The sequence below is a fragment of the Eptatretus burgeri genome, chromosome 9, assembly GCF_056783735.1.
Source record: "Eptatretus burgeri isolate ZD-2024b chromosome 9, Ebu_testis_v1, whole genome shotgun sequence".
Lineage (NCBI taxonomy): Eukaryota > Metazoa > Chordata > Myxini > Myxiniformes > Myxinidae > Eptatretus > Eptatretus burgeri.
Window position 1 is genome coordinate 52,639,093 of NC_140969.1, and position 22,247 is coordinate 52,661,339.

The 22,247-nt window shown below is 42.9% G+C and overlaps 1 protein-coding gene across 4 annotated transcripts in view; it reads left to right on the forward strand.

The window, feature by feature from the left end:
- Positions 1–22,247, forward strand: part of ERGIC3 (ERGIC and golgi 3) — a 107,699-nt gene that overhangs the window by 67,793 nt on the left and 17,659 nt on the right. For 3 of the 4 annotated variants that reach the window (XM_085895170.1, XM_085895171.1, XM_085895173.1), the window contains one exon: positions 10,488–10,552. In XM_085895170.1, the coding sequence (XP_085751296.1) occupies positions 10,488–10,552 (65 nt within the window). Of the gene's footprint in view, positions 1–6,466; positions 6,564–6,684; positions 6,907–10,487; positions 10,553–22,247 lie in introns of those variants that run through there. The other variant, XM_085895172.1, reaches the window with a different exon arrangement.

Consider the following 22,247-nt stretch of genomic DNA (forward strand, 5'->3'; position numbering starts at 1 on the left):
CTTTTCCGAGGATTGTTTGCGCCCTCTTGTGCCTCTTAGACATGCAAGAAGTGTGGAACTTCCTGCCAAAGGTTTAGCCTGTGGCAGGTGTAATTTATTTTCCTGTTACTATTGCGATGCTAAAGTACTCTGTGTTAGTTAAGGTTCAGCTTGATTTTGGAGTGTGATCAAAGGTTTTGGTTGGAAATATTAACTCCACTGATGTGCTGTGATGTGATGTATATGTATATGTATGTACAGTTCCTGTAGAAAGTGTACACCCCCTTTCAAAATAACTTTTGTTGCCTTACAGCCTGGAATTAAATTGCATTAAATCAGATTTTTCCCATCTATATTTACACATCGTGACCCACAACTTCCAAGTAAAAAAACAAATTCGACAAATTTCAGAAAATTAATAAAAAATACGAAACTAGAATATCTTGGTCAGATAAGTGTCCACCCCTACCTGCACCCCCCTCCTCCACCCCTGAGTTAATACTTGGTGGAAGCACCTTTGACAGCAATTACAGCGGTGAGTCTGTTGGGAAAGGTCTCTACCAACTTTGCACACCTTGATTGGGCAATATTTGCCCATTCTTCTGTGGAAAACTGTTCAAGCTCAGTCAAGTTGCGTGGGGAGTGTTGATGGACGGCAATCTTCAAGTCATGGCACAGATTTTTTCATTTGGATTTAGGTTGGGGCTCTGGTTGGGCCGATGCGATATTTTCTGTATCCACTGTTTGCTGGAATGGACAGATGTTGGATTGATGAGAAAGACTGAAAGGAGATAATCACACCGGGGATACAGAAACAATCTCCGCTCTGCCTTTCTCAATCCACCAATAATCCGCTTCACCAAACCTCAATTCAATAACACCTCTTTCCTCCCGTTGGTCTTTATTTCAACCCAACATGTTTATTGTCATCCTTCAGTGCATCTATCTTCCTCACCACTCAAATCCACTCATTCTTTTATTAGTCCCAATTAAGCATCCGTTCATTCGACAATCGCTCTTTTATTATTCGCCATCTGTTCATTTGTCCCTCACAATTAGAGACTATTAATCTTTCGTGCCGATCAGATTGCCCTCCTCCATTCTTCTTTCCCTGCACTTCCACGTTCGTCACGCAGTACAATGCTTTTTAAGTACGAAACAAAGTCCAGTACAACGCTTTTCCCATACGCAGTGAAGTACAATGTATCTCACATACCCGATACAGTACGCATTGTACAATGGAACGCTTGCGCACGAGAGAGGGAGCGGGGGCTCTCGTCATTGCCTTGGGCATGTGAAAGGAGGGGTGGGGATGTGTGTGGCCGTCATCACAGAATGACATGGGATTTTGCGCTGCTCGCTCGCCATATCCACCCCTGCCGTTCATGTACCAATGAGGAAGATGCTCGCGCGATGTTTACCCCCTCCAAACCATGCCCATCTGAAGCCGCTTTAAGAAATGAAACGCAAACGCATTTGAAACTGCTGCTATTGATTCCCTGGGGGGCTGCTGCGGTTGTTGATGCCCGAGGGACTGTTGAGGCATCAGAAACCGCTGTTCATCGATACTCCAGAGACGGAATACAAGGAGTGTTTGTGTATGTTGTTGACACCTGTTTTTGATACACGAAGGCTGCCGTGAGTGTTTTGGACTGCCTGTTTGAGATTGTCTGTCAGTGCCAGTCGTACTGAACCCAGCTGCGCTGGGATACGAGGCACAGGAACAAGTCGTGTGAGGGCTGAAAGCGAGCAGCCCATGACCTAAGAGCACGGTGCAGTTCCTGGGGTGTCACACAGCTGCATGCATACACACTTATGACGTGCTTCCAACCTGATCCTGACAAGCTGATGACACTCCATTGCCCATCTTTCCCATCCTAACCCCCCCCCCCTCATGATATTTGGCCCGGCGTAACCCTGCATGGTTGCGTGAGGTAAGAGAGGATTTCCCCCCACACTCTGTTCTGCTTCTTTCTCCTAAGTTCTTCTTGTCTCCTTTCTTCCCAGATTGAACGATGGCCATATGTCTTTTGTCTAAGTACGTCTTTCTAAAGGGATAGTACTAGGGGTAAGTCTGCTCTTCTGTGTCTTTTGCTTGCAATAAGTACTTGCTTTATTGATTGCCTTGCTTGTTAAATAATCCCTTCATGTTTGTTCCTGCCTCGTTCGTGCCTTTTCCTTCATTGGTCTGGCAAAGTGTGTAAATAATAGACAGGAAGGTTTTGTTCTTCGAATTGGCTCCGCAGGTTATGCTGGGTTCCCACTATCACGATGCGTGGCACGATTTAAATCGTGGTCATAATCGTGGACTAATCGTGGTGATCCTATCAGATCTTATCAGATCTTGAGGTCAGTCGTGGCAATCGTGTTAATCGTAGAAAAATTTTGAACGGTTCAAAATTTTTCTACGATCAATTGTCAATTGGGATCATCATATCAGATCGTATTGCATCGTAACAAAGCGCGACAGATCGCATCTAATCGTGCTTCCTAATCGTGGTGATCGGGATCAATCTTAGACAAGACAAACACCACACTCTTTGAGACCACGATTTCAATCGTGCCGCGCATCGTGATAGTGAGAACAGCTTTCAGAGAAATTCCATGATCAGCTACGAATGGCCAATTGTGGCGTTCGTAACGGATCGCACGACAGTGGGAACCTAGCATTAGCCAGTACTGCAGCCACTGTTCCGCTCGGCAGTAATATGTACTTGGGTGCACGATGAGGGCGTGGACCTCAGCTCACGTCATACTAACGAGTAGTTAACGTGGCTGTGGACATGAGGACCCTGCTCGGTGTAATTACTTTTGCCGGTGTCCGCGGTTGTTTGATAACCCATCAAGCCGTGGAGTTGTCCATGTTCAGCGGCTTCAGGGTCAGTTGTGGAGCCTTTCTTTAAACGATTGAAAATATAACTCGTTTCAAAACACAATGACAACAAAGGAAAGTTTTAGGTGATTATACAAAGCTGTGATAAGATTGGCAGAATAGCTCAGAGGTACCTTACTTATCTTTGAGGGAACCTTACTTATCTTTGAGCTGTCTAGTCTCAGTTTGATTCCCGACTCGACTATAAACTGTCTTAATGGTGCTTCACAGGCAGGTGCCATCAATCTAATGGGGAGTTAAGCCATGGACCCGTTTAACTTGCAATGATTGCTGGTGGATGGTTAAAATCTCACGGTGTCTCGCCTAGAGTAAGTGGGTATTATCGTGTTCCTGCCATGATGACTAATGCTGCTGGGAAGGCAATGGCAAACTACCCAGTGTTTTCCCTTGCCATTACACATTTGGTAACACCGACTCTTTGGAAGGAGTATGGACTTGCCGTCATGATCAGATCGTTGCATTATTGTCATTAATGGTGCAGGAATTGTAATTTAAACAAAATGATGTACTAAAGGTTGACCTGTACACGCTGGTCCAAACGCCCCCATTTGCAGAGCATGCATTGTATCTTTGTATTTATGATTTACGACCACACTTGAAAGAATAATAATTAATAACTAGAACTGCCACTTTATAACTGCTGGCAGTGATGACCGGGTACCCAGTCCGTCCGCCTTTGACACAACGTGAGGCTTAAATCATAGTCGCAATTTTCGCATTGAAAGGATAAGCGGTGCCAGAGAAAACATTGTTTAATAGTGATACAAACACAGGCCTGCTTCGAGAGGGCGCGGAACAGACGAGTAACGAACTGGGCAGCACAAAGCGTTCATTTTCCTTATTACTGGCAAACAGATTCAAATAATTAAATAATTCTGGCTGCCAAACCGCGTGACCGATCAGGTTGAAATTTTAAACGTTTGTTTCGCATGTCGGCTAAATTACAAATGTGAAGTTTCGTATATATAGAAGCAGCGGTTCCAGAGTAAACATTAATTAATATTTATCCTTCAATCCAATATGGCGGCCAAACCATGTGACTTGTGATGTCATAATTTTCACCACATGTGCAAACACGATCGGAGACGATAAGTGCAAATTTTCGCTTCGCAAGGTTAAGCAGTTCCAGAGAAAACATTATTTAATATTTTTCTTAAAACCAACATGGCTGCCAAACCCTGGGCCCGATCCCGTTGAAATTTCAAACCCTCATTCCGCATGACTGTTCCACCATAACGGTGATGTTTCACATTTATTGATGCAGTAGTTCCAGAGTAAACATTAATTAATATTTTTCCTTCAATCCACTATGGCTGCCAAACGTTGCGTCGTACCTCAAAAGGGGGTGAGAACTTTTTATTCGTCATGGAGAGGCGGTCATAGTGGTGGAGTTTCGCCTGGATCTGTTCAGTCGTTTCAGAGAAAAAGACGTTTTAAGATATTATTTTTCAATCCAATATGGCTGACGAACCATGTGACCTATGACATCACAAATTTACATTCTGCTTCCAACTCGGTATTGGAACACGTTTGTGAAGTTTCGTGTTAATCGGTAAAAGTGCGTTTTTCTATCCAATATGGCCGCCAAACCATGTGACGTGTGACATCATAATATTTACCATGCGTGCACACACGATGGTAGATGATAATTGCAAACTTTCGATTCGTTAGGTTAAGCGGTTCCAGAGAAAACATTATTTAATATTTTTCTTAAATCCAATATGGCGGCCAAACTGTGTGACTTATCAATTCGAAATTAACAAACTTATATCGCCTACGTGTCCCGAATATAGTTCTGAAATCTGGCCTTCATCCGACCAGCGCTTCTGGAGAAGATGTTTGAAGGTTTTAGGGTTTTTTCAAGATGGCCGCCAAACCATGTGACAGATCAAGAAGAAATTAACAAACTTGAGAAAGGACCTCATGGGGAATATATGTGTGAAGTTTCGTCTTCATCTGTCTTGCCCTTCTGGAGAAGAAGATTTTTAAAATTTATTCATTTTCAATCCAAGATGGCTGCCGAACCTTGTGACCTATGTTATCATAAGTTTAAATTCTGCTTTCCCTCGTCGACCCGAACAAGTGTGTGAAGTTTCATGTAAATCGGATAAAGTCTATTTTTCTATCCAAGATGGCCGCCAAACCATGTGACTTCTGAGGTAAAAATTTTTTTACCATGTATGCAGACTTGAGGGAGGAAGGCACTTGCAAATTTTCGCTTCGATGGCTTATGAAATACCAGAGAAAACATAATTTAATATTTCTCTTAAATCCAACATGGCGGCCAAACCATGTGACCTATCACTTTGAAATTAACAAACGTGCATCACATACATGTCACGAATATAGTTCTGAAATCTCACCTTCATTGGACCAGCGCTTCTGGAGAAGAAGATGTTTGAAGGTTTTAGGGTTTTTTCAAGATGGCTGCCAAACCATGTGACGTATCAACAACAAATTAACAAACTTGAAAGAGAACCTCAGGGAGAATGTGCGTGTAAAGTTTCGCCTCAATCTGCACAGCCTTTCTGGAGAAGAAGATTAAAAAAAAAAACACTAAAAAACAAGATGGCGGCCGAATTACGTCACCGATGACGTCAAAATTTTTTTTTTCTATGATGAATTTTTGTGTAGATGACGCTCAAATTTCAAATTTTTGCCATGTGGCGTTCTACTTGACGAATTTTTACTGGGATACCTCTTCACTGATGACGTCAGGAAAAATCACACGTATTCCCGAGAGGGAGCTTGTTAAAATGTATCAAGCGAAATTTTTTTACCCTAGAAGGTTTCCGAGATACAGAGGTCCAAAGTTTATCTGTTTTTTCAAGATGGCACCCGTATCACGTGACCTATGACGTCACAATTATCAATTATGTATGCTATCAAAAATGATACATATTTGGTGAAAATTTTGTGTCGATTGGTCTTACCATTTCTGAGAAAATGGCATTTAAAGCGAAAAAAATTGGAAATTTTGCAAATTTACGGCGGAAGAAAAATAATAATAATGCGTAATAATAAACAGAAGAAAAACAATAGGGTACCCTGTACTCACAGGGTACCCTAATAATCATACGAATATTTTGAGTATCTTTACAAGGTACTTCGATGCAGGAGGAGGCCATCAGGCCCAAAAAGCCTGCACTATTGTTGTTTGTCCTTGCTCTTTCTTTTTTAAATCCTGAGTGTCGAGCAAGGAAGCAACATGTACCATTTTAAAAGTAGTACGACTCGGCCGGGATTCAAACCACTGACCTTCCAGACTCAAAGCGGACATTCTAACCATTAACCAATATCTAACGATATTGGTAAGGCATTCTGTGAAATTACAAAAGTTTATGTCAAACAACAGAAATACAGTACTTATACAGGTCAACCAGGTCAAAGGAAATAGTTTCTCATAACACCGGAGTGCAAAGTATCTCTTGAGTACTTTGTATTCTGCAGGCCTTTCGCCATCCACAAAACTATGGGGATAGTTGGTCAAGTCAATCTCTAGTACCTGCTCTTCCTCTTTTTTTCTTTGAAAAGATTTGCCCACAATGGACATGATGAATGTGAAGTCTGACTGCCTTAACTTTGTCTTTGCAGAAAATGTCAAGGTCCCTCACATCCCCCTCTTCCTGTACACATTGAACACCTCTTCACTGAAAACATCACATGGCCTGTTAACATCCCTCCTGCCAAGGTGGAAGAAAATCCTTGTGTCTCTCGGTCTCCTTCGCCACTCCTGTTATTGAGAGCAGTCATACTCTAATACTCAAACACTGATAATCTTCCTGTTTATCCTCTTTTTCTGCTCTTTCCAGGTCATTTTCAAGTGCTGCTTCCTGCATCGTGAAAAATTTCCAGCATTACCTCACTTCATAGGAATGGTGGCAAAACTGAGCTTTTAAACTATAGACTGTCCACGTTCTCATCATTATATGCAAAGTAATGGAATCAAGAATTGCATCAGACCTCAAAAAGCATCTCTGTCTTCGTCTCAAACTCAGGACCCTAAGATCCCAAACCAGCCACCCTAATCACTAAGCCAACATCAGGCTTATATCTCTTCTGAAAGTCTCTGACTGTTAGTTTGGCTTTCACTCAGGTCATTCCACCTTGGGCATGCTGCTTCTGTGATGTCATCAATGGATGGAGAGCCAAAAATATCGAAGCAGGTGTCAGGGCCATTTCACGTGACATCTCCCATGCATTTGATTCTGTTTGACACCCTGCCCTTATTTCTAAACTGTCAGATAATGCTATCAAGGTTCCTTCGGAGTGTAGCAACCAGATATCCCATTTGCTTAACAATCATTGGTTTGCTTTGGAAAAAAAATTGATCTCAGGCTAAGCAGTATAGTTTAACACCTCCACACCAGGGATTCTGCAGTTGAATTCCTCTCTGCTGATCTGAAGAAAATAAGCAACAACTCAGCTCTCTGGAACATGTCTTTCAATGTCAGAAAGAGCTCTTTTCTCACTGGCAGAATATTCTCACTGGTCCCTCCATAAAAACTGGAAGGTAACTCCCCCAATGTATTTGTGTGGTCAGTCCTTGGGAGATTTACTGTCTCTGGAGCCCCCTGATGCTCACTCTCAATTATAACCTGGCTTGGACAGATCTCCAACCCAGTCTCAAAAGCTGCCCATCGCCTCCGAATTATCTACAGGACCAAGTCCATCTTACGCTGCCATTCCCACCTTGTAACAGTGTACAATGTCTTCATCCAGAGTGTCATGGAATGTGTGAGTCCACATTGGACCAGTGCTGCTCCTGCCTATCTTTCCCTCCCCAAGGGAATATAAGGCCCTTTGTGTCATTTTGAACCTCGTACACCAGGAAGCTGAGCCTCAGGGTCAACTAAAAGCTCTCGCCGTAATGAGGTTGGTGATTTTTTTTTCAGCCTCTATTCATACGCTCTCACCTCGAAGCCTAGCTCCTGGCTTTCCAGACTGTACACTTTCCACCAGAAACCTATTCTTGAAAACTCCACCCAATTCTCATCTTGGCACTCAGCTCTATTCTTCATTCCCCTCTTTCCTCACCTGTGGAATTCTTCCCCAGTCTGTTCTCCTGAGCTCCTTCCTTCATGATTTCAAGTCTGCTGTGCACAGCCATCTCATGGTCTCTGTTTTCCACTCCTGAACTTCAGACATCCACTAATAATTTGTTCGACTGTAGCCCCTGCCATTGTGCTGTGGTGACCCATTTGTTGTTTATCCACTGTTTTTTCTATCCATTGTGCTACAGACATTCACAAGTAGCAGATGCATGAGAATCCCAATGCTGCACATCCCCATCAGCCGCCAAACCGGTTTCATTGTTTATTGGCGAGTCGTCACTGACAGCATAGAAATAAACGCGCACCACCAACACCATAACAAAATGTCTGCAACTGTAGAGGAACCCAGGTTGGGTGCGAAACAGAAAAGGGCTTACCTTATATAGCTTCTTGTGTACACTGAGTTAGCGACCCTGTCATTGTGACTATAAATATACGAATAAAAATATATTCAGAATAAAATCAGCTGTTCCTGTAGGTTTCCTCTGCTGGGTAGAGCATTTCACAGCAAAGACTCAACCGTGAGCACCAAAGAGTTTTCAAAAGACCTCTGGGATAAAGTTGTGCAAAGGCACAGATCATGGGATGGGTATAAAAATATTTAAACGGCGTTGAATATCCCTTGGAGCATAGTCAACACAATCATGAAGAAGAGGAAGGTGTATGGCACCACCTGCAAGACCATGCCTATATCAAGCTATCCATCCAGACTGGATGACCAAGCAACGAGGAGACTGATAAGAGGCCATTGGCAACTTTGAAAGAGCTATAGGACTTTATGACAAAGACTGGTCACTGTGTGCATGTGACAACAATATCCCAAGCACTCAACTCAAAAAAGGCCACCTTTAGTCCCATTTGAGGAATGCAAAAAAAAAAAACACTCTCACATTCGGAAGTCATGTGGTAAAACGTTTTGTGGTCTGATGAACCCAAGATGGAACTTTTTGGCCGAAATGCAAAACGCTACGTTTGGCACAAATCCAACACAGCACATCACCTAAAGAACACCATCCCTACTGTGAAGCATGGTGGCGGCCGCATCATGTTGTGGAGATGTTTCTGATCAGCTGGGACTGGGGCACTTGTCAGGATAGAAGAGAAACTGGATGGAGCAAAATACAGAAAAAATTCGAGAGGAAAACCTGCTGCCCTCTGCAAGAAAGCTGAAATTGGAACGGAAGTTCACCTTTCAGCATGACAATGACCCGAAGCACACAGCCAAAGCTACACTGGATCAGCTAAGGAACAAAAAGATAAATGTCCTCGAGTGGCGCAGTCAGAGCCCCCACCTAAATCCAATCGAAAATCTGTGGCATAACTTGAAGATTGCTGTCCATCAACACTCCCCACGCAACTTGACTGAGCTTGAACGGATTTGTACAGAAGAATTGGCAAATATTGCCCAATTAAGGTGTGCAAAGTTGGTAGAGACCTATCCCAACAGACTCACAGCTGTAATTGCTGTCAAGGGTGCTTTCACCAAGTATTAACTCGGTGGGGGGGGGGGGTGGGGGGTGATGGACATTTATTCAACCAAGATATTCTAGTGTTATATTTTTAATTAATTTTCTGAAATTTGTGTTTGTTTTTCACTTGGAAGTTTTGGGTTACGATGTGCAAATAAAGGTGGAAAAAGTCTGATTTAATGTAATTTATTTCCAGGCTACAATGCAACAAAAGGTGAAAATTTTGAAAGGGGGTGTGGACTTTCTTTCTGCACAGTAATGATTCGAAAGCTTCTGTCGTCTGATTGATGTCGTGGGTTTCAGTTTTAGCAGATAACACTGCTTTTAACAGTGAACAGATTTGTTTTTTTTCTGAGATTGTAACGAAGCCAGAAGTTGCGATTTAATTTCAATGTCTCCTTTCCCATTCTTAAACACCAACGACTTTGTAATGGACGTATATGCGACGTGGATGTGTGGCAGGTATGCACTGTTGGTCAATATCTATGCAGCAAGTGCTAGTGTGGCACAGAGGTACACATTTACCTTTCATATTAAGAGATGCTATTTGGGTACTTGCATGCACACATCTACACATGCACCTACATACATATACCTACACAAATCTACTCGACACACACACACACACACACACACACACGCACACACACACACACACACACACACACACACACACACACACACACACACACACACACGCACACCTATACATACCTATATATTGACACACTATTTGGTTGGGGTGGTTGTGATTCATTACTCAAAGAAAAACACAACTCCACCGCTTTCGCACCAAGCAGGACGTAGCAGACCCAGTCTCAGGTGTTGGTTTCATCTATGACGCACAGACCCACAGTGGTAATATGTGTAATCTTTCATATCTGTTTGCATATTCACAACTCCCCCCTCTCCCCCCCCCCCAACATGTACCTGCGTGAATCTCTCCTCCATTCACGCATAAATATTTGTTCCCTTCAACACTACTGACAAAATGAATTTTAAACAAGACTTTAAAAGTCCAGATAAATGATATTCCAGAACCAAACACACAATTATTTTTCATCTCCAAAATTTGCATGTCATCTTTTGCAGATTCGGTGATGTTCCAATACTTTGTGAAGGTGGTCCCGACGGTGTACATAAAATCTGATGGAGAGGTAAGCACTGATTGATGTTTATGCGCATGCACCTTGAGTTTCCCAATATTGCTTGGAATGAAGTGTGCTTTTGAAAATGCCAGCGGACACATTCCTCTGTGTATTGTTAGCCTCAGATCCGCCTGTGAATTCTAAAGCAGGCTGTATTTAAAATTTTTCCATTAGTATTTTGTGCACAAACCTTCGGCTTGGTATTTCTTTCACTCGGGATCCACTATTTGTCGCTATGTTAATCGGCTTCCGTGGCTAGCTTCATGGCTTGCGTTGAGCATACATCGCCGTGGAAACGGCTTTCTTAATCAGCAACGGTTCTTCTCGAGTCTCCACCTTTGAAATTAATTGTACTTGCCTAACTCTCTCTAAGCACATCCACATCCTTTTTTGCCTCTGACGACAGAATAACTGCTAGTTCAGTTTCTTTTTCCAAGTCTCCCAGTTCCATCATAAACGTAAACCCACCTGCTACATTTGAACGCTGCGATGCTGCAGAATTTGTTTAATAACGACAAAGGTTTACTAATTTATTTTTTTTTTTTAATATCTGTAGTACAGCAGTTAACCCTTTCCAATAATGCTTGTGCCAATTACATTTGAATGCTTTCTGTGCTCTGTAGGTGCAGAATTTCTCGCCAATCTTCTGTACTATTTTACTTGTCTAATGTGGTTAAGAGGTGAAACCTGTCACGAACTACGGTAATTCGTTTTATAACTTGTTAGTTTTCCCACTTGTGTGTCTTCAAATTGATCGAATTGACAATGCAACAAGACTGGACTGATATAAGTTAGTCTTCCTGATGCTGGCCCTCTATCTTCTTGATCCTTTGAAATGCAATACCTCATATGCAGACATCTTGATGTTATTTTACCCATTATATTGTTGCACAGTACATTGTAAAGTAATATTGCTTGGTTGACGGATGAGGACAAATCTGGTTAAGACGTTTATTGTATGTATATACGTATATGTATGTAAACGTGGATATGTATTTTGTATTTGTACTGTCACTTGGATGGCGACATCCAGGCATGACACAACCACTCCTGACAGCGACCACTACACGCTGGGACCTAGACTCACCCCAAAGATGATCAAACTAAAGCTTCTCCTCACAAGTCTGTATCAAGTGTTTGACAAAGGCCTGTGAACTGGTCCAGCTAGTAATGTACTGTTTATCAAACAAAGTGATAATAATTTAAGTATCCAGGGACCCCAAAGGAAGCCAATTGTTCACTCACCAAAATGGCAGCAACACGAGGTATATTGTTCGTTGTAAAATAAATAACCAATTTATTATACAAGAACATGATATACAGAACAACTTGCATGCAATGGAACCACGAGAAATAATACAGTACCCCCCTCGCCCCACCACGCTCTGCTCCCCCGTCCTTGGCAAAACACACACACACACACACACACACACACACACACACACACACACACACACACACACACACACACACACACGACCTGGGAATTGTTCAAAGGATGGGCCATTGACCATAGCAGAACATGTGGCAAGCGAGAAACGAAGATGGCCACAGGTACAGATACCAGGTTGGAGAGGAATCATCGGGTCAGAAGGACGATGGCTGGAGAAGTACACAATGCTGTAAGCAGGGTTTAAAGTTTAAATGCACAGCAGTGGAGAAATGCACTGCTGGAGAAAAACAGCCACCTCTGTCCATTTATTACTCCATTCTTCCCCAAACAACCACAGAGCGGTCTCTGCTCCTGGCCTTCTACCAATCGCTACCCCAAGCCCATGCACCAATTTCTGCCCTGTGGGCTTTGACAAATCACTACATATCGAGTGATGAGAGACAACTACTCCGAGGAATGAACTCACCGCCACTCCAACTGGGGGACATCACCTCATCCTGCTACTGCCCAGGAACTTGCCCAGGTTTACAGAGAATATGAGAGAAGACACCTCACAGCTCTAAAAGCATTACCTCTTGTCCACCTCACTGGAAGGCAGAAACGTATGTCCATGTTTGGTCATTTCTCTCTGACTTTTGGTACCGACGTGGCATCCCAAAAAAATCCAAATCCATTGGAACCATACATACTCTGGATAGAGCGTTGGTGCTGCCGAAGCAATCTCCTGGGCTATTGGGCACAATCGTGGATTGGTCGCCACTCCGATGCAGGATACTCAAATGGCTCAATCATCCCAGCAAACTGGTACTGATTTTGCTGACCTCGGAAGGATGACAGGCTGACTTAACCCTACCTGTTATTAATTCAACAATAAAATGGGATTTGAACTCGGGACCCTTGGATCTCAAGCCCACCACCCTAACCATTAAGCCAACACTAGGCATGATGTGGCACAGGTTGTTAAAAATACATCATCATTGACATCACAATGGGTGGAAGTGCGCGTGTGTTTAGTTACAGCTGATTTGGGAGCTAGTTGTGTTAATGCAAGTGTTTGAGATCAGAAACTTTGTATGACAAAGTTCACGATGAAATGACTGTAGTCTTAGGCTGAGTTTAAATGGGGAAATCTGAGCCATCTGATCTGTTTCATCTGATCTGTTTCATCTGATCTGAGGTTCACTGAACTAGTTGTGAAAGTCAACATCTCTCTGGCTAGTCAAAGAAAGCTGCCTCAATGCCCCTGAGTGTGGCATTTCACTCGGGCAGATTGTCAGGGACTGTAAACGGCCATCTCTCTTCAGGACTGTTCTCCCACATCTACTGCCCCTGAGGTGAACTCATCTTGGGGATTCTTCCACAGAAGCCTGCTCTTTCTCATGCACAGATTCATCCAATCTTATCTTCAATTATCCTACCCTTCTCTGAAACAACTTGCCTTCTCTTCCTGTAAGGCTAATCCGATCAAAGACAATCTCATTGCATTCAAAAAAGTTATCAACAAGTGTTCTTACACTCACGAGAGCCAGAAAACATCTGTCCAAACTCAAAAATGAACTTTCAAACTTGTCTCCCTCCTCAAAACCTGGTGGGACCTTCTTAAGGCTATCTCTGGAGTATTCCCCCTTTCCATCCCTTCAAATGGCACTACAGTTGACTCCGTTCGTGAGAAGGCTAAATGCCTCAATTCTGTTTCCTCCCAAATCTTATGTCCCCAACCCATCACTCATGGTACCCATTCTTCTGTGTTCTACCCAACTGCTCATTGACTATGTGTGTTTTACACCTGAGAAGGTTTCAACCTGACTGCTTCTGGACTGGACGGCATCAGCTCGCGTGTCCTAAAAACCTGCTCTGCTGATATTACACAACTCTCTCTGCCTTTTTAGGTCATCTCTTCGAGCATGATCTAATAATATGGGTGTCGATGTCCTTCGATCCGTCCGTCCGTCCGTTCACAATGAAGTTGAAGCAGGAGATCTGGTTATTAGTGATCCTGATAGAGGTCGATGAGACGTACACGATGGTATGACTTTCAAGTTCACCAAAGGTCAAGGTCAAGGTCACGAGGCCTTTGAAGTTGCGAAAATGATGATTTTCAAATTCTATCTCCTCCGCCATTTCTCAAGCGATCTTGAATTTGATTGCAGCATATGAATCTATGGGACAATATCTAAATTTGGTTGGGCCAGATTTTCGATATTCGCTTTCGTTTTCGTGTCACGTGACTTCAAAGTTGACAAAAAATGTGAAAATGACGATTTTCAAAATCGATCTCCTCCTACATTTCTCAAGCGATCTTGAATTTGATTGTGGCATATGAATGTATGGGACAATATCTAAATTTGGTCGGGACAGATTTTCGAATTTCGCTTTCGTTTTTGCGTCACGTGACTTCAAAGTTTGCAAAAACTGCCCTACCTTCAGGAGGCTATATGTTCTCTACTGGGCATGGTAAAAGTTAGTGAATGGTGTCATTGCATAGCAGCTGACCTTGTATATTTATATGGTCATGCCTGACCTTGTGTATATATATACTCGGCCAAAATGCCGAGTCATCTTTAACCAAACTGCGCAGTAGTCTTTGGTCATAACTGAACATTGAGAACTTGTGGTATTTTAGAGATGACCGTCACCCCCACACGGGGGTAATTTTTCACCTTGTAATTTCACGCGGTCATTTTCCATCGACGAGGAAATCTGCCAACATTACTACATAACATAAAAAAATTAAGTGATCCCCTGAACTACAACCTATCAACTAACTTCCAATCATCGGCATGGTCATGGCATCCATCATCGCAGTTGATATGAAATCTTTCATTTTCTCCAATGACCTCATCTCAGATTTACCAATTTGGTTTCAGACCAAGTCACTCCACCTTGGATATGCTGCTTCGACTCACCCAACAATGGATGGAGGCCCTCAATGTCAGACATGAGATCAGGGCCGTCTCTCTGGACAGATCTCATGCTTTTGATACAGTCAGGCATCATGCCTTGCTCTTCAAACTCTCTGCCTATGGCTCCAAGGTCAACTCCACACATGGCTTACTGACTTCCTCTACTCTCGTAGCCAACGTGTGGCACTCAACATAATTCTTTCATCTCCTCTCCCTGTCAAAGCTTGAGTGCCCCAAGACAGTGTTCAGTGGCCCAGTCCCAATTCCTGATCTTCATCAGTGATCTCTTTGTCTATTTGCTGATGACTCCACCCTCTGTCATGACATCCCTCATCCTTCAGACAGGCAGGCTGCAGCCTCTTCCTCCTCTTCAGACCTTGGAAAAAAAACACAAGCTGGTATAACACTTGGAATATGTCTTTCAATCCTCAAAAATCTCACACTCTCACTATCTCTCTCTCCGGTCTGGCAAACCCTCATATATATATATATATATATATATATATATATATATATATATATATATATATATATATATATATATATATATATATATATATATATATATATATATATATATATATATATATATATATATATATACTTTCTTGACAATCCTCTTGAAGTTCAATCATTCAATCTCCTGGGTCTCACTATCAACCATGATCTTTCTTGGGCAAACCACATTTCAAAGTTGGCCTCCAAAGGCAATCGGCGACTCGGCATCCTCCATCATAGAAAGTCCTTCCTTGGCACACCTGAACTATCCATCTACAAGGCCTTCATCCACAGCTTGATGGAGTACTGTTCTCCTCTGCCTCACATCTTGTATCTTTTTTTCCTTTTTTTTGGTGCACATTGTCAAGGCTCGTATGAGAGCAAACAAACAATGCACAACGGGGGGGGGGGGAGAAGACAAGAGGGGTGGGAGAGGGAAGGACAAAACAGCGGGGAGCAGTGACATTGGGAGATCTGTTGAAGGGAGAGGGATGGGGCGGAGAACATGGGGTATACAAGATGGACACCACAGGGACTTCAGAAAGGAAAGCAGGGAATTTGATTGAAGGTGGTGGATTTGGGTGAATTAGTGGGGGTAGAAAAGATCGTGGTTTTGGATGGGGTATGGTAAGAGGTGGTGGTGAACAGCTGTTTTGAAGACCTGGAGGGAAGAGTGGGATTGAAGAGAGTGTGGGAGTATATTCCAAAGGTGGGAAAAAGAGGAATGAAAGAGTGAAATTGAACAGTGATTCGTGATTTTGGTAGTTTTACGAGAAGGGGGTTGCTGGCAGACCTTGAGCGGAAATATAGGGGAGACATATCGCAGACAGAGCGGTGGGGAGACTGGATAGGAGACACGGTCGAAGATAGAAAGAGCACCGACCTGCCTACGGTGAGAGAGTGAGAGGCCCAAAGACTTGGCCTCACCGCAGGAGATACCAATGATCCTAAATGCCTTGGTTTCCACATCGTGAAGCCGAGAAAGGTGAGAGGCGGGAGCACCAGCCCAGAGGGGAGAGCAGTACTCCATCAGGCTGCGGATGAAAGCTTTGTACGTGGTCAGGAGCTCAGGTGGGCCGAGGAAGGACTTTGCACGACGGAGGATGCCTAGTCAGCAACCAGCTTTGGAGGCCAGCTTGGAAATGTGGCTTTCCCAGGAAAGATCATGGCATATCATGAGACCAAGAAGTTTGAATGGAAGGACTTCTTCAAGAGGATTGTTGAGAAAGTCGATTGGGGGGATTTACAGACGGTCCTTTCGGAGAGACATAGTGAGAGTGTGTGATTTAAAGTCCTCAGCTTGACATCATGGAAACCAAGGCCTTCAAGATTATTGGAATCTCCCAAGATGGAGCTGCTTTTGGACCTATCACTTCGCCATCGCAGACAGGTTGGTGGCCTCTGTCTTCTATCGCCACCTTTCTGGTCTTGCACCATCTGCTCTTTCCGTGCTTTGTCTCCCCCCCAACCCCTCCCAACCATCCCCCCCCCAGGTTTCTGCAGAGCACACACAGCCCACCATCAACCCCCTTCAGGTGAATCTACATAAATCCAGGCTCACTGCTCACCTCCACTCATTTGTTCCTCTTTTTTTTTTCCTGCATGTGGAATCAACTTCCATATCCGTTTCAATCTCATTATTTCCTCCAGGTCTTCAAGACAGTTGTTCACCACCATCTCAGATCGTCCCCAATCCAAAACCATGATCTTTTCTCCACTCCTTAACCCCATGACCTCACCCCAATCCATCCTCCTTCCAAATTTCCTTCCTCCTTCCAAAGTAAACTTAAAGCCACTCACATGTTCTTTGAGTGGTGCAAAGAGTCGAAAATCACAAGGTGACAAGTCCAGATTGTATAGTGGGACGATGTGGGTGTTATCTCAGCTATAATGGTTGTGGTCACATGTGCTGTATGAAGGCCAGCATTATCACGGAGTAAGGTCATGCTTCAAAATGACTTACCTGCCTGTCATCTTTGTATTGCTTGTCTCACTTCATTATGTAACACGTCCCTATCGTATTGTACATTGATGGTTTTGTTTCTCCCCACATTCAAGCAATTTCGCATTAATTATACTCACCCTTGCCATAAGCTTTCTGTCTGATGAGTTTCACCTTCAATTCAAATTTATTTTACGTGTATGGTGTGAATCAAGAATGGCTCCACTTTATGCTTGCCCGTTTTCGCTTTGGCATGAAATGATGGCCCCGATCTCACGATATTCTAAGATATTCTTCAAGAAATCGTCCTCCCTCGGGTGGCGGTGCAGGAGCTCTGTTGCATTGGATTTTCTGTGAGATTGAATGATTTTCTTTCCCCACACTTTCAACAATGACATCCCCAATTATTTTGCAATTTTTTTTTTTTTATCTTTTCTACGTCCAAAGTCGAGGCTCTCGTGGAGGAGCTATACTTTTCAGGAATCCGACATTCATTCAAAATCAGTTGTCATACACTTTAATTTTTTTTCCCGCCCGAGTGACAGCATTTGGTTCCGTGTGACAATGCTTAATGCTCAAGATTGCTCATTAATTTACAGCTATTTTTGAAGTCACTGCACCATTTTAACACGACTACATAAGAGTCGTGCAACACAAAATGTGCACACGGTCTCGTGTGAACTTCGACTCGTTTGACATTTTCATGCACAAATAATTTCTGAATTAATGCACATCTGTTCGACAACACACGACTGAGTTGGACGCCATCTTGATTTTACCCACAGTGGTTTGACCAATGCTGAGGGTCGACACTCAAGGCACGAAACGTTCGGATTGAAATATTATTTTCATATGTTCACGTCGACGTTGAACCATTATCTTCGATGTTGGAGGGTCTCAGTGCTTGTGAAATAATATGATCGCCCCGAGGTTCAACCAACATGGAGGAAACACTGAGTTTACCTTTTCCTGTTTGATGGAATTTCCAATGAGATCTTCCACCCTCACATTGCAGGTGGGACAGTCAGCTTAACCACCTCTCTAATGACTAGTTTGTCTGATGTTGCAGCGCCCCCGCATGGCAATGCTGCAGTACACGTGGTTATTCAGATTTAAGTAATTTCCAAATCATTCCGAGCACCGAACGGCTCAGATGTATGTGTGCTCGAAAAGAAAGAAGCTTTTGTGCAAGTCCATTTATGATGATCCATGTTTTGCAAAAAAAAAACAATAATAAAACTATCTCCTCTGAGTCTTACCTTTGAATGACACCTCCTTTATGCGTACCTGTAAAATACACAGCTACCAACACTTGTTTTGATGGAATAAAAAATGGAGATCATACCAATGACCAGAACAGAACAGAAGCTGGGGCCTTTGGGACAGAAGCTGTGACGTTCCTCGTGCCAATTCAACGCCAGCTTGGTGTGCAAGCTCAAGCATGTCCTTTGGACAGGTGTTTGTTTATGCCTTCAGGCAGGATTAGCAAGGTAAAAAAAATTTAAATGCAGAGCTCACAGGGAAACCTGTCTACTGTTTGACACCATCCAAAGTGAACCGAGAAGCAAAGTGAAACTGTATGCCACATTTTCATAATGCCGCACGTAATAAGTGGATTGGCAATATATTTGCACGTTTTTGTGCCTTGGCCCTTGGCAAAGATCTTTCTCATGGAACGACGTAGTCTCACCGGAAGCTTTGGCGAGTCTTATATTCTTGCCTGTGTCTGTGGTTTGAGGGCGGCTAGTATTGTCCTGCACAAGCCCTCATCTCCTCATGGTGCAGAAGGTACTTATTACACTATATGTATGGGAGCATGAAGTGTGCTGTGAGCCGGTAATGTCTGCGTCATTGGGCGAGTCTTCACACACCAGGCTCCCTGAACAATTTGTTACTTTGGGTTTAATACATCCATGTCTAACATGCTCGTGCCTCTGCATGAAAACTTTCGTGATTTATTGGCTATTGCTCGGTATCTTTGGCTTTGCAGGCTCTTCTTCTTCCACGCAAATATTTCCTTGATAATTGCAGCTACCTTCATCAATTGGAGTTGTTTACTTTATAGCTAGGACACACATCTGAAACCTTTTTCCAACCTTCTGGTTACGTTATTTAATGGAGTCATGGCAAAATGCAATCTTTATCGCTTCTGGGGACACTTTGAACATCCACAAAGAAAGTCTGCAGCAAACTTCTATTCAACGCTGGCTAACAGAGCACCCATCCTTGGCCATGTCAGGCAGTGTTACTTATTTATTTTTTGGATTCTCCCTCCTGAGTCCTTTCCTTGCAGCACTTTATCTCTTGCAATGTCTGAGCCATTTATTGATGCTGCCCTCGAATGCCCCTCTTTCAAGAGGACGTTTATAACTTCACCTGCTCACTTCACCATCATCTTCATTCCAGTCTCACTGTTTCTTCCAAGCCTGCCATGTTGCTATACATACAGTGCCTGCAGAAAGTCCACACCCCCTTTCAAAATTTTCACCTTTTGTTGCCTAATAGCCTGGAATCGTATTGCATTAAATCAGACTTTTTCCACCTTTATTTACACATCGTAACCCACAACTTCCAAGTGAAAAACAAATTTTACAAATTTCAGAAAATTAATTAAAAATACAAAACTAGAAAATCTTGGTTGGATAAGTGTCCACCCCCCTTATAATAGCTATTGTAAATTAGCTCCTGTGTAACCAATCGGCTTCAAAATCACACACCAAGTTAATTGGCCTCCACCTGTGTTAAATTGTCGTGATTCTGATTATTTTAGAACAAAATCAGCTGTTCCTGTAGGTTTCCTCTGCTGGGTAGAGCATTTCCCAGCAAAGACTCAACCATGAGCCCCAAGGAGCTTTCACAAGACCTCCGGGATAAAGTTGTGAAAATGCACAGGTCAGGGGATGGTATAAAAATATTTCAAAGGCCTTGAATATCCCTTGAAGCACAGTCAAGACAATCATTAAGAAGTGGAAGGCATATGGTACTACCAAAGTCCTCCTTAGATCAGGCTATCCCTCCAGACTGGATAACCAAGCATGGGGGAGACTGATCAGAGAGACCACCAAGAGGACAATGGCAACTTTGAAAGAGCTACAAGCCTTTATGGCAAAGACTGGTCACTGTGCACATGTGACAATAATGTCCAAAGCAATCCACAAGTCTGGCCTGTATGGTAAGGTAGCAAGAAGGAAACCATTACTCAAAAATCTCACCTTGAGTCCCATTTGAGGTTTGCAAAAAAACACTCTGGAGATTCTGAAGCCACGTGGCAAAACGTTCTGTGGTCTGACGAAACCGAGATGGAACTTTTTGGCCAAAATGCAAAACGTTATGTTTAGTGCAAACCCAACACAGCGCATCACCCAAAGAGCACCATCCCTACTGTGAAGCATAGTGGTGGCAGCATCATGTTGTGAGGATGTTTCTCATCAGCTGTGACTGGGGCACTTGTTAGGATGGAAGAGAAACTGGATGGAGCAAAATAAAGAAAAATACTGGAGGAAAACCTTGCTGCCTTCTGCAAGAAAGCTGAAATTGGGACGGAAGTTCACCTTTCAACATGACGAATGACCTGCAGCATACAACCAAAGCTACACAGGAGTGGCTAAGGAACAATAAGATAAATGTCCTTGAGTGGCCCAGTCAGAGCCCCAACCTAAATCCAATTGAAAATCTGTGGCATGACTTGAAGATTGAACACTCCCAACACAACTTGACTGAGCTTGAACAGTTTTGCAAAAAAGAATGGGGAAATATTGCCCAATCAACGTGTGCAATGTTGGTAGATACCTATCCAAACAGACTCACAGCTGTAATTGCTGTCAAAGGTGCTTCCACCAAGTATTACCTCAGGGTGGGGTGTGGGGGGGGGGGTGAACATTTGTCCAACCAAGATATTCTAGTTTTATATTTTTTATTAATTTTTTGAAACTTGCGGAATTTGTTTTTCACTTGTAAGTTGTGGGTTGCAATGTGTAAATATCGATGGAGAAAGTCTAATTTAATGCAATTTAATTCCAGGCTATGAGGCAACAAAAGGTGAAAATTCAGAAAGGGTCTGTAGACTGTATATAGGCACTGTATATCACTCATCTAGCCTCATACTGTTATTGTTGTTGTTGTTATTATTATTATTAGGTCATCTCTAACGAGTTGACCTAATAAAACCAGTCCCGATTTCCATACGTCCGTATGTACGTCCCCATTTTTTCTTCCGATTTTCTTGACATTTGGTATGTGAGTAGATGTCGATGAGGGATGCACGACGATATGACTTTTGTCACGATTGAAGGTCAAGGTCAAGGTCACTCCAAAGTTGCAAAATCGTCCATTTTCAAAATCTATCTCCTCCGCCGTTTGTGATCCGATCTTCGAAATTTCTTTGGATTCTGTTAATATGGAACAATATCTAAATTTGGTCAGGCCGGTTTTTTTTTTTAATTCGTCCTGGTTATCGAGTCACGTGTCTTCAAAGTTGGAAAAATCGTCGATCTGATACGGTCAAAAAATTTTCGCCCGATCTTGATGAAACTTGGTATGTCGGTAGGGGTCGATGAGTGATGCAAGACGGGATGACTTTAGACCTGATTGAAGGTCAATGTCAAGGTCACCAATGCTGTAAACTTGTGAAATCATCCATTATCAAAATATCATCCGCCATTTATGACTCAGAAATGCGGTTTGATTTCTGAGATCCGGTTTCTATCCTTTTGAAGACACATTGATCATAAATGTTCCAAATAAACCATTTTCAAAATCTATCTCCGGATAACTCAGAAATGTAGTTTGATTCCTGAGGTTTTCTATCCTTTTCACTCCCGGGCTTTCGTCTGTACGTTAAACCAAAAGACAAGACGACATCGAAGCCATTCTAAGCCGATCAGAGATCCACATCTACAGAGCTTCAGAGATGACCGTCACCCCCAACCGGGGGTAATTTTTATTATTATTATTATTTTGTGTGCAGCC